This window comes from Silurus meridionalis, chromosome 19, assembly GCF_014805685.1.
Source record: "Silurus meridionalis isolate SWU-2019-XX chromosome 19, ASM1480568v1, whole genome shotgun sequence".
Taxonomy (NCBI): Eukaryota; Metazoa; Chordata; class Actinopteri; order Siluriformes; family Siluridae; genus Silurus; species Silurus meridionalis.
This window is the reverse complement of record NC_060902.1, coordinates 9,900,032-9,913,984: the sequence shown is the minus strand read 5'-3', so window position 1 is coordinate 9,913,984 and position 13,953 is coordinate 9,900,032. Positions and strand designations below refer to the sequence as shown.

At 38.6% G+C, this 13,953-nt stretch overlaps 1 protein-coding gene across 1 annotated transcript; it reads right to left on the bottom strand.

Moving 5' to 3' along the window:
- Window positions 1-3,394: 3,394 nt before the first annotated feature.
- On the bottom strand, window positions 3,395-12,041 carry prdm2b (PR domain containing 2, with ZNF domain b). The gene is made up of 4 exons (XM_046875322.1): window positions 11,903-12,041; window positions 9,316-9,429; window positions 4,621-9,128; window positions 3,395-4,376 (listed from the first exon to the last, which is right to left on the bottom strand). The coding sequence occupies exons 2-4, from the start codon at window positions 9,332-9,334 to the stop codon at window positions 4,359-4,361; spliced, it is 4,545 nt and encodes a 1,514-aa protein (XP_046731278.1). The 5' UTR covers window positions 9,335-9,429; window positions 11,903-12,041; the 3' UTR covers window positions 3,395-4,358.
- Window positions 12,042-13,953: the final 1,912 nt, after the last annotated feature.

The window sequence follows — 13,953 nt, the reverse complement described above, 5'->3', positions numbered from 1 at the left end:
TGTGGGGACACTGTGTCTTTATACTGTAAGTACAATTTGACTGTATTATTTGTGTCCCCCTTTAAAAATTGCTCATGAGAAATTTTATATGTAATGTCCCCCCCTACTGTTAAATGAAATTTACGCCCATGGTGTCATATATAAATATATATATATATATATATATATATATATATATATATATATATATATATTTATATGACACCATGGGCGTAAATTTCATTTATATATATATATATATATATATATATATATATATATATATATATATATATATATATATATACAGTGAGGAAAATATGTATTTGAACACCCTGCTATTTTGCAAGTTCTCCCACTTAGAAATCATGGAGGGGTCTGAAATTGTCATCATAGTTGCATGTCCACTGTGAGAGACATAATCTAAAAAAAAAAATCCAGAAATCACAATGTATGATTTTTTAACTATTTATTTGTATGATACAGCTGCAAATAAGTATTTGAACACCTGTCTATCAGCTAGAAATCTGACCCTCAAAGACCTGTTAGTCTGCCTTTAAAATGTCCACCTCCACTACATTTATTATCCTAAATTAGATGCACCTGTTTGAGGTCTTTAGCTGCATAAAGACACCTGTCCACCCCATACAATCAGTAAGAATCCAACTACTAACATGGCCAAGACCTGTCCAAAGACACTAGAGACAAAATTGTACACCTCCACAAGGCTGGAAAGGGCTACGGGGAAATTGCCAAGCAGCTTGGTGAAAAAAGGTCCACTGTTGGAGCAATCATTAGAAAATGGAAGAAGCTAAACATGACTGTCAATCTCCCTCGGACTGGGGCTCCATGCAAGATCTCACCTCGTGGGGTCTCAGTGATCCTAAGGAAGGGGAGAAATCAGCCCAGAACTACACGGGAGGAGCTGGTCAATGACCTGAAAAGAGCTGGGACCACCGTTTCCAAGGTTACTGTTGGTAATACACTAAGACGTCATGGTTTGAAATCATGCATGGCGCGGAAGGTTCCCCTGCTTAAACCAGCACATGTCCAGGCACGTCTTAAGTTTGCCAATGACCATTTGGATGATCCAGAGGAGTCATGGGAGAAAGTCATGTGGTTAGATGAGACCAAAATAGAACTTTTGGGTCATAATTCCACTAAACGTGTTTGGAGGAAGAAGAACGATGAGTACCATCCCAAGAACACCATCCCTACTGTGAAGCATGGGGGTGGTAGCATCATGCTTTGGGGGTGTTTTTCTGCACATGGGACAGGGCGACTGCACTGTATTAAGGAGAGGATGACCGGGGCCATGTATTGCGAGATTTTGGGGAACAACCTCCTTCCCTCAGTTGGAGCATTGAAGATGGGTCGAGGCTGGGTCTTCCAACATGACTATAACCTGAAGCACATAGCCAGGATAACCAGGGAGTGGCTCTGTAAGAAGCATATCAAGGTTCTGGTGTGGCCTAGCCAGTCTCCAGACCTAAACCCAATAAAGAATTTTTGGAGGGAGCTCAAACTCCGTGTTTCTCAGCGACAGGCCAGAAACCTGACTGATCTAGAGAAGATCTGTGTGGTGGAGTGGGCCAGAATCGCTCCTGCAGTGTGTGCAAACCTGGTGAAAAACTACAGGAAACTGTAGAAATAAATAAATAAATATATATATATATATATATATATATATATATATATATATATATATATATATATATATATATATACAGGGAGTGCAGAATTATTAGGCAAATGAGTATTTTGACCACATCATCCTCGTTATGCATGTTGTCTTACTCCAAGCTGTATAGGCTGGAAAGCCTACTACCAATTAAGCATATTAGGTGATGTGCATCTCTGTAATGAGAAGGGTGTGGTCTAATGACATCAACACCCTATATCAGGTGTGCATAATTATTAGGCAACTTCCTTTCCTTTGGCAAAATGGGTCAAAAGAAGGACTTGACAGGCTCAGAAAAGCCAAAAATAGTGAGATATATTGCAGAGGGATGCAGCAGTCTTAAAATAGCCAAGCTTCTGAAGCGTGATCATCGAACAATCAAGCGTTTCATTCAAAATAGTCAACAGGGTCGCAAGAAGCGTGTGGAAAAACCAAGGCGCAAAATAACTGCCCGTGAACTGAGAAAAGTCAAGCGTGCAGCTGCCAAGATGCCACTTGCCACCAGTTTGGCCATATTTCAGAGCTGCAACATCACTGAGTGCCCAAAAGCACAAGGTGTGCAATACTCAGAGACATGGCCAAGGTAAGAAAGGCAGAAAGTCGACCACCACTGAACAAGACACACAAGCTGAAACGTCAAGACTGGGCCAAGAAATATCTCAAGACTGATTTTTCTAAGGTTTTATGGACTGATGAAATGAGAGTGAGTCTTGATGGGCCAGATGGATGGGCCCGTGGCTGGATTGGTAAAGGGCAGAGAGCTCCAGTCCGACTCAGACGCCAGCAAGGTGGAGGTGGAGTACTGGTTTGGGCTGGTATCATCAAAGATGAGCTTGTGGGGCCTTTTCGGGTTGAGGATGGAGTCAAGCTGAACTCCCAGTCCTACTGCCAGTTTCTGGAAGACACCTTCTTCAAGCAGTGGTACAGGAAGAAGTCTGCATCCTTCAAGAAAAACATGATTTTCATGCAGGACAATGCTCCATCACACACGCCCAAGTACTCCACAGCGTGGCTGGCAAGAAAGGGTATAAAAGAAGAAAATCTAATGATATGGCCTCCTTGTTCACCTGATCTGAACCCCATTGAGAACCTGTGGTCCATCATCAAATGTGCGATTTACAAGGAGGAAAACAGTACACCTCTCTGAACAGTGTCTGGGAGGCTGTGGTTGCTGCTGCACGCAATGTTGATGGTGAACAGATCAAAACACTGACAGAATCCATGGATGGCAGGCTTTTGAGTGTCCTTGCAAAGAAAGGTGGCTATATTGGTCACTGATTTGTTTTTGTTTGGTTTTGAATGTCAGAAATGTATATTTGTGAATGTTGAGATGTTATATTGGTTTCACTGGTAAAAATAAATAATTGAAATGGGTATGAATTTGTTTTTGTTGTTGCCTAATAATTATGCACAGTAATAGTCACCTGCACACACAGATATCCCCTAAAATAGCTAAAACTAAAAACTACTTCCAAAAATATTCAGCTTTGATATTAATGAGTTTTTGTGTTCATTGAGAACATGGTTGTTGTTCAAATTAATCCTCAAATAAAATTAATCCTCAAAAATACAACTTGCCTAATAATTCTGCACTCCCTGTATGTATATATATATATATATATATATATATATATATATATATATATATATATATATATATACGCACGCACACACACACACACACACACTTGTGACATTTGGGGAAAAAGTGATCAGAATGAATCAAGCAGACAGTTCTATCATAGTACTATTTTAATATCCCCCTGTGTGAGTAAAGTATAAGGAGATTGCTTACTCTCAGTTAAAACAGTGTTTTGCAAAGATGTATTTTAGTGTAATTTTAATGGCCAGCAGTCCTGCTGTATATTCTATGGATTATAAAAGGTATAGACAAAACCACAATGCCTGGTTCACGGAGGTAATATACATACATACATATACATACATACATACATCATACCATTATCACTCATTCTCACTGTATCAAACAGCATGTTACATTTCTTTGTTTATATTAGATGAAAAACAAAACACCTCTCTAAAATGTAAGTTTAATTTGAACAAGTATTGCATTCCCTATAGATCATTGCATAAAATATTCACATATTGTTTTCCATTTGCATCAATAAAAATAGAGCAAGACAAAACTGAGTTCTGACAAGTGTCACTTAAGCCATATTGTTTGCACAAAACATGCAATAGGAGACAAATTCAAAAATTTTACAGAACAGGGACAAAAATCTATGAAATAACAAAAAATGGTTTTATTAAGTGATAAAGAATTGTCTTTTTTTAATCAGCCATAATATTTATGGAACCAAAGGGCCTTATTTACCCAAGAAATGTTTATTTAGAGATAATATATACACACAAATTCTATAAATTGTTTGTGTGTTTGTGTTTATAGGTAAGCAAACAATCTCCTTATTTATACACACATGCATACATATTCATCAAAATTTACATTAGCATTTACAGTCCTTGGATTTTTGTTGCCATCCACAAAGGCTCATTTCCCAAAGTGCATTAAAATCATGCTTCTGTCTGTAAAACAGAAGCATAGGGAAGGGTGGGTAAGACTCCTGATCTAAGATATAATATTTGATCAGTCCATTACTCCAATTCAATTACATTGTGTTCACCAGCACCAGCTTTTAATAGTCGTCTTTCCTTGGGTGTCTTTACAAAATGCACTCTGCTAACTTAAACTGGATTCCTGTAATAAATACAATTGGGGAAAAACAAAATTGAGTGAAAAATTTTGTCAAGCATGAAAGAAAAAAAAAATTAATAAATACAAAATTGACATGGCCCATATTAACTGTGAAAGCCTAGTAGCTGTAAAATTTCTATTTTCTTTTTATCTCTAAGTTTCTTGGCTAAATGATAAGACATCACTATTACAAAACAGTGTTTATTAAGTTTGCCCCTATTTTATGCCAATAAATATGTGTAGTTACCTGTCTGAGCACCTTATGTTCTCCATGAACAGGTTCACTAATTGGCACATCTTCAGTCTCCACTTCTCCAGGTGGTGCAGCAGTTGCCATCTGCAGACTGCGTGTCACTGGGCCACCTACTCTTTCACGCATTCTCTTCGGGAAACGCTTTTCTTTTATAGGTTGTACTTGTGGTTTTGTCTCAGCCTCTTTTTTCATATCTTTCCTACCACGTTGTATTTTTGCAGCTGGCTGTGACCCAAGCGCCAGAAACGAAGGGAGAATTGAAGGTTGAGACTTGCTCTTTCTGCCTTTTTTGGTTTTGGGGGCTGACTGGTTTTTGTTCAAGGCTGGTCTCTTGACACGTATCTGAGGGGTCCCTGTTTTACCATTGCTACCTGATGTAATATCACCTTCTAACAACTCTAAGCTCCGGGTCCTTGTTTTTCCCAGTGACTTTACAGCTAGGCTACAGTTGCCTTCTTCTTTGATTTCAGAGTCTGTTACTCGACTTCGGAGTTTCATGTTTTTATCTTGAGGCATTAGGGCTCCTTTCTTTTTCTTAGCAACTGGTTTCTGAGGGCAACTGCATGCAATGTGCTTTGCAAGGCTAGCAGCATATGTAAATTCTCGACTGCAGTACGGACATGCTTGCACAACATGCTCTTCACCCAGAATGGAGGTTTTCTTTATAGAAGTAGCAGCTTTGTTCTTTTGAGATATAGCTTTCTGGACAAGCTGGTTTTTCTTCTTATTCAGGGCAGACATTTTTATTTTGATAGGTACCTCCTGAGTAAAATTAAGCCTTTTAGGTTGGCCCATCCTACGACAAGGATTCTGTCCCACAATGGCTGCTGGTAAAGGTGAAACACCATTCTGAGGCTGATTTACTATCTGCCTGAGAGGAATAGGGTTTTTTTTGGGGGTGTACCGTCTCTTATCACTTGCATTAGCACATGCTAAGATATGTTTGTGGAGCTCAGGCATGTTGTCAAAGCTGTTGCCACATTTGGTGCACCTGATTGCTGTGCTGAATGTCTGGGGTATGTTGTGGGTGGTAAAGTTAGTTGCAGAGGCTACAGAGCTAGAAGGTGTTCGATTGTGATAGGGAAATGGGGGAGGTTTAAAACTGGGGTAGTGTTGATTAATGCCAAGGCGGACATCTGGGCATTTTGGCTTACCGGCCTCAGAAGCCATAATTTTTATTGTAGTGTAAAGCTCTTCTGTGGGGTCCTCTTGTTCATCTCCATCACTTTCCTCTTTAACACTACTACAGTTAAATAGTTCACAAGAGTCCGGAGGGGCAACATCTACGGTTGTGTAATGGGTTAAATTTGAAGGATTTTTCTCAATATCCACCTGAGCAGGATCAGTGTAATTCTGAGGCCTGAGCTTTCCATTTTCAATCGTGGTGTGAGCACATGACTGACCAGGATGCAGGTCACTCTGGTGTTGCTGAAGGTTGCAGAGGAAAGCAAACTCTTTGGCACAGACTGAGCAACAGTAAATTCTCCCAACTCCATGGAGAGAGGAGCGATGCTCTAAAAGAGCTGCAACATTTTGAAATAGTTGCACACAAAACTCGCACTTAAAAGGCCATTCCTCCCCATGTTCTACGATATGTTTACTAAGTTGTTTTATAGAGTGAAAAGGTTCCTCACAGACATTACATACAAAACTTTTTGTAAATGTGTCCTGTTCCAAAGCATTTGCTCTCTCTGGTGTCTTTTCTGCCACTGAAGAAATTCCATCATTGTTGATTGTGCTTTCAACTGCATCTTCAATCTTATCAGTAACTAGTGCATCATTACATAACAACTGTACATTTGAATCTGCCACTATTTTTTGATAGAATGCATGCGAGTCCATGTTTGAAGCTAAGTGCACAGGACAGGATTGTAGATTTTGGCATACATCAGTTGCAATATTGTGGTCTTGAGGGAAAGGATTATCAAAGGAACTACTCTGAATAACTTTGGAGTCAACATTCTTTTCATACAAAGAAATAACATGCTTTGTTTTGTTTATCAAATGTAAATCAGAATTTGAGGTTGAGCACTCAAGTAGTGTTTCAGATTCGGAAAAGGAATCTGCATTACAATTACTTTTTTCATCCTCAGGACTTTGAGGCAGTGCATCAGCTGTAGGAGGTAACTGTTTGTTTGAAGTTTGGTTGAGCTCTTTATCATCCAGATTTTTCATTTCAAAGCATGTTTCTTTCACATTATGGAACATTGGAATTTCATCTGCCATATAATAAACAGAGTAGGGAGAAAGTTTGGGAAAAGCAGAATCTGAAAACTGTGCGAAAGGTGGAGGTGAAGGGACTGTGGGTAGAACTGGAGGGGGAGGTGTTGAGGATGCCTGGCTAGAGGATGAGGGGGAAGAGGGGTTCATAATCACAGGAGTCAGAGAGGGTGGAGAGACAGATTCACAAAGATGGTGTTCAGAGTTTGAACACACACTGGTTGGAGACACAGCAGTGGTGCTATAGTGAGTGTCTGGGCTTCCAAGACTAAGAGAGCCTTCCTCTCCAGCTGAGACTGAACCAGAATACTCATTCATCAATACTTTCTCCAACATGCTAGTATTGGGCTTCTTTCTCTTGACATGCGACTGTAGCAATATACTAGCTTTTGTTTTGTGGTCAGTCAAGCTCTTATGGTGTATGCTTAGATCCAGCACAGACTCATTAGCTCCTTTGCTAATGCTGCCACCTTGTTTACCAATAACACCAGAAAGGTCAAGAGGCTGCTGATTGCAAGAACTGCCTCCACTTACCAAGACTGGCCAGTCCTTTCCAGAAGAACTCACGCAGTCAATGTGCTCTTTGCTAGATGCATTCCAGGACATGCTCATGCAATGACTTTCAACCTTTGGTACCACAGGGGCAAACGAATCTCCTGTTTCAATAGCTGAGCTCTCCATGTTTACCGATGAGCTCTTTTGTGTAGGAGGAGAAGCAGTCCGTCTTTTAAATTTTCCTTGAGCAGCTGGCAATGTGGATACGGAATGTGGAGTAGTCAATTTGCGGCTTTCTGCAGCTAAAGCAAGGGTTGGTTTCTGACTGTCCTTGGTTTGCAGAAGCTGTTTTAATTTTGGAGAAAGATAAATAGTTTTCTCCTTTTGAAAGGACACTGTGTCTATGGGCTGTGAGAAACTGTTACCTCCCAAAGAAGGTGATTGTGAGGAAGAAGAAGAAGGTGAAGATACAGTAGATGACAGGGTATCAGGTTCTGTTTCCACAGTGGGAAGGAGCGGTGGTGTAGAAGTTCTTCTTTTGGGGACAGCCTGATCAATAATCGAAAGCTCTTTTACATGGCAAGGCTGTGTTTCTAATTGGAGAGCATGACTTATTTGGCTAGAATTCAAAATGACTGTATCAAGACCGAATAATGCTTGGTTGCTTGAATCCACTTCTATAACATCACAGCTGCTGACTGTGGCAGTGGATAAGATCTTTCCATCTATGTAAAGGCTGAGATTCTCCGAAATGTTTTTGGAAACATCAACCTCCTCTAGTTCTCCTTCTTCATCTGAGTCTACGCTAGGCACATAGACAAGTGATGGGCTATTACGAGGTGATCCCTCCTGAAGTACTGAACTCTGAGCTTGTTGTAGTTTATGAGATGAAATATCCTGCAAAAGTATTCCCTTCCTCTGAACTCCTTTTGGCATAAGATGACGTTCATGAATTCTGCGCTGGTGTCTGCGCATGTTTGTGTGAGTGCCAAAAACCTTGTTGCAATATTTACACGGGTGCAGTTCTTTCGATTTCCCATTTTCTTCCATGACTAGAGACTGGTTTTGCTCAACTCCTGCATCTTTAGTTGATGCATTTGTGCTTGGGTAAGTAGGACTGTTTTGAGAACTTTTAATGTTGGGGCTTGGAGATGTGACACTACCTGAAATAGAAGAGTTATTACACCCAGAAGGACTGGAAAGAAAGGCTGTTCCAGCAAGCGACCCAAGCCTTTTTAGGCCTTTACTCCCATTTTCATGTCGTCTTTCATGCCTTCTCTTGCCTACCTGAGAACCAAATAGCTTGGAGCAGTATTTGCATTTAAAGGTGAGGGTCTGATGGTTTCCGATAGTGTGAGTCTTAATATGATCCAGGTTTTGTTTGGTGGAAAACTCACGTTCACCGTACTGACAAGGATGGTTGCCACCTTGTGAATCATCCTCAAATTCAGGGTCCACCTCTGCATTCAGGTCTTGAAAAACCAAAGAAGACACTGATGCTACTTCATGCAATGGACTCTCAGAACTCTCATTGAAAGGGTGGCCAGAAGTTGATTCTGGGTCATGCTGTTCATTCTTCTTTTCTGACTGTGACTCAGCAGAGTGCTCAAGGATCCCAGGTGTCTGAAGTTCTTTATCCGACTTCTCTCTCTCCTTCTGATCCAACACTGCAGTATGAACAGGAAACAGAGAAATATCCCTGGTCTCTGTGTTGAATACTTGTAAAGCTGCAATCTCTTGAGCTGGATCTGAAGCCCCAAAGGGTCTCTTTTCCTCTGTATTTATTCCTGGCAAAAGTATTTACAAGCATCATTTTAGTAAGCAACCTTTGTAATTATTTAGCCCATGTGCCTACAATTTTGGATATGCTATTTCCACATATTTTTTAATATATTATGAATAATATTAAAATACAAACATAAATGTAGTTACAGGGGATAAACTACTTACTACATTTAGGCAAAAATGACAAACCTTTATCTGAGTCACGCATCTCTGTGACTATAGATGTAGTTGTGCTCAATGGCTTATGTTCAGATAATCTTTCCAAACCAGCCTGTCTGATGTTTTCCAATAGCTTCTTTCTTCCTGTAAAAAAAAGTAAAAACTGTAATGAAGCCAGCTAAACATTCATTATATTCTCATAACAATGAGAGGTATAATGTAGGTAATAGAGGTCTGTTATTTATGGTCACTGTTTAGATTGTTACTCCAAAATAATCTGAACTAAACAGTGCATACTGATACTCAAACATTGCCTACTCTGCATTTTATGGAAGATTAACACAGTGAAAAGTGCCAAAAGAAAGAAAACACTTTTATAAGCTATGTTCACACATACAGCGACTCTCAGAAATAAATTAAGTAGAAAAACATTTCAGTTGCTTTGTGGCTCGCAAGTGTTACTGTTGTGACAGACAGCTACAGTGACAGTTGGCAATTAGATGTAGAGTGACATTAAAAAAAACAAAACAAAAAAAAAACCGATTTAATACGCGCTTGTGAATTGCGTTTTTTCCGGTTTTACGTTTAAATAATTTATGTGCTTTTTATTTCTCTCCGAATCGACTGTTTGTGTGTGCCTGTAAGTCTACGAGCTGAGATGAGGAAACTCCTCCCCGTGAGTAAATGTTAAATCACTATGCTCTAAAGTTAGGGGGCGCTGAACCATCATTCCACACTTTAACATGGCGAGCGGTGGTGATGTGAGGCTACAGTACGAGGAGGCGCCGGCGTCTTATAAATCTGTGGTGTGGAGACATTTTGGTTTTGCTGTTGAGTATAATGCAGAGGAAGAAAAAACGGTAAACAAAAAAATGACTGTCTGCAAGCATTGTTTTACACGTGTAGCCTACTCAAACGGAAACACTTCCAATATGATTGCACATCTGCTGCGCCATCACCCAGCAATATCAATGTCTAAAGGCAGGATAGCAGAGCAGGTAATAAAGTCCTCCAAAAAACAACAGTCCCTTCGCTGAATCCTTCCAGCATACATACCCAACTGGTTCCGAGAGACACATGAAAATATCACAGGCAGTGGGGGGTTCATTGCCAAAGATTTGCAGCCGTTTTCGGTGATTGGAGATGCAGGCTTTTGTCATCTTATAAAAACACTCGATCCGCGTTAAAGACTACCGTCTCACACTTTATAATTCCCGACCTCTATGAAAAGACATGCAACAGTATTGTGTACGAATTGGCTCAAGCACAGAGCCTTGCTCTGACCACAGATGGCTGGACCTCGCGGGCAACCGTGAGTTACCTCACTGTAACTGTTCACTACATGTCGGATTGGTTTGTTTATGTTCACTGAAGTACAAGTATGTTTATTTGAAATGGTTAATTTATGTTTACTAACTTCACATGTATGTTTATTTTCAAAATTTAGGAATTTATGTGTTCCCCAGTTTGTACATGGGCTACCAGCAGCTGTGAGATGTCAGTGTTAATTTTAAAATAAAATAATTTTATATTATACAAAAGACTAGGAACCAGTGGACTTTTCTTTGCTTTTAAGTAAAATAAAGGAGTATTGCAATAAATCGTGGCCACTTTTAGCAATAAAAGTGCTTTATGTTTGAATGTACCTTAAGAAAATTTCCAAACTACTTTCAAAATTCCCTGCATTAGGACAACAAGTATTAGGACAACAGTGGTGTCACAATGACAGGTTAATCAATTAGCGTTCTAAATAAAGTCTGATTCACACAGGCATCAATGTTTTGATTGAAAATTTTATACAAAATCTAGGAACTTCTGAAATATTTGCTGTGTTGCAATTGTATTTCCTGTATGGAGGTAAAGGTAAGGTAAGTAAAACATGTTCTAGGTCATTTAACACGTTTTGCTACCTACATAATTCCATACCCATTTCATAGTCTTGATGACTTCAGTAATAATGTATAACGTTGAAAATAATATACTGAAATAGAAGTCCAATCTTTTGACTGGAACACATGCAACATGAATGGATCACAAGGTTTCGAGACATCCGACCTGTTGCCTAAAACGTAATTCATGAAGTTCTCTAAGTGTAATACAAAACCAGCAGTGGCGTGTTGATAATAAGATTGGCACTTCATTATAAGATGGAGAAAATGGGTTAAAGTGTTTGGTGTAAAGACATTCTATCACTATTCCTATCACTACATGTGCGGTTCAGTCAGTTTTGCCTAAATATTTCGCTAAACACTTCTTATAAACAGCTGAAGGAAGGTCATTCGGTGCTCTAAATACAAATCGGAACCTTTATTTAACAAAGGTTCCTTAAACAATCTACCCGAGCTTCTGTATAAGACAAATTAGATACACATTTATATACAATTATTAAGCTATAAAGTAATTACACATTTTTAAGCGCGCTTGTAATTTTTCGGAGAAGATTACAGGATGCAGCCATATGATTAGCTCCCCAATGCTATCGAGTTAGCTGACGTTTGCGACTTCTCAGTTCGAACTTAGAAGAAAAGAAGTGTCGGTTTTGCCCGGTTTTTGGTCAACTGTTTGCAGCAGTCGACAGCGCAGTACTGCTTATAACGCATGAATAGATATATTGTACCTCGCTTAGCTCTTGGCGAATTTTTCTTGTGAAAGTTGCTGCTCCTTTCTTCCTCTAAAGCAGCTTCTATCTCTGGGTTGTCTTCTCCATTGTACCACACAAGCAGTTCTTCATCCTGCGCGATTGGCTGCAGAAAGCAACGTCATTGAGAACAACCAATGAGAGGCAAGTTTGTTAGAGAGTACACAGAAATACCACACGGGCCTTAACGTACTGTCAAGCGACAACTTCAAGAGCTTATGTTTAGCTGCAAAATGAAACAGCAGCATGTCTTGCTTTCTTTTACTTTAATATTCCTTGCATTTATATGTATACCCAGCATTTGTGTCAGTCACCCATACCTGCTTACAATGTAATAAGAAAATTACATTGTATTAATTACAAAACTATAAGCCATGGCAATTAAAAATGTTTCACCCAAAACACTTTAAAATTGATAACTCTGTTGATTACCAGACGATATTGGGTTGTAAAATATACCTAAAGAGGAGAAAACAAGGCACAGGGCATGAAAATTCACTCAGGACGGAATGCTAATCTTTCACAGGGCCATAAAGTACACCATAAATAACTAAATAATAAGTTTTTAAAGATATTTTGTCAACCTAAACTCTATGCCTCATAGCTGTTTACTCCCACTTACATTAGAAAACCAGTTCCCTCAGGTTGGGGGACAAGTGTTTAAGCAGGGATCATGCAACATTTATGACCAAGATGACCTTGATTATTTTATTCATTTTTAAAATACTTAAAGCAGACAGACATAACCTCGTTAGTCGGTAAATATGTGAATATTACCACATAGTTGCAACTTACAAGTCTCAATCACTAAATTCATCCTGATAACCTTGTACAAGGTCACAGGCAAAGAACACATATATATACCTGTGTAGAAATATATGCAAAGGTGCACACGCCCTAAATAGCTACTAAATTTAAAAAGTTAATTCAAAATTTCTTTGCCTTTAATTCTTAGTATGAGAATGGAAATATAAAAATAGTAAATTATAAAATAAAAAAATAAAAAATTGTAAGAATTAAGTAAATTGCTGTCCTAACAAATGAAGAAACTTGGGTCAAAATGTGCCATAAATAAAATTTCACTGGAAATTAGCAAGGGTGTCATTTGATTCTATAAAGCCTTTTACCAGTTGGGATATTCAAATAACTTATTAAACCAAAAGACCTTTCTAGTTTGATTGGACACTCCCAGTATCTCTAAAGATACAAAGCATTAAACTTGATGACTTAACATGAACATCAGTGAAGTGATAATTCCCAATGGTCTATGAATCAAAGTGACATAAATAATATTATAAAAATTGTTCCTCTGTTAGACATGTATCTAGTAATTCTTAGAATAATGGTTACATTCCACCACACCTTACTTAAAATGCCTGGACCATTCTTATTCTAAACCAGACAAACCACCAACAGAATGTTTCCCCTACAGACCAATGTCACGTTCGAATGATGACACAAAGGATATCACTATCCAAGGATATCTAAGTCTTAACAATTAAACGATAGAAGGGGTTCCAAAATGTGTGGAGAGTATTAAATATAGTCCATGTATGTAAATGGTTTCCTACATGTAGACATGGACACTCAAATGGCAATTTTTGGTGTGGTGACTAGTATCATAGATGGGTTGAAAAGTTTGTTGATTCAACTGCAAAAGTATCCGAAAGAATTAGATCCCTCAACCATTTTATAGTCTTTTGTGCCTTAAGCCCAGATGTGTCACTTCACCTTAAATATTTGTAAATGTTTTGGCACCATTGTCTGTCAGGATTTGAGGCTCTGTCAAGATTTTGAGGTTCTGTCAGGAGTAAAGGTACATGACACATCATGTTTATTTGTTTTTATTTAAGATTAATATTGTTACACTACACAGTAATACAATATTACTTAGAAATGTATTATCATGTATTACTGTGTACTGTATTGTACTTTTATTTTTATATGAATAATTTCGGGTGTCTAAAACGCATTATCTGAATTTACATTATTTCTTATTGGAAAATCTTTTATCGATATAAGAGTAAATT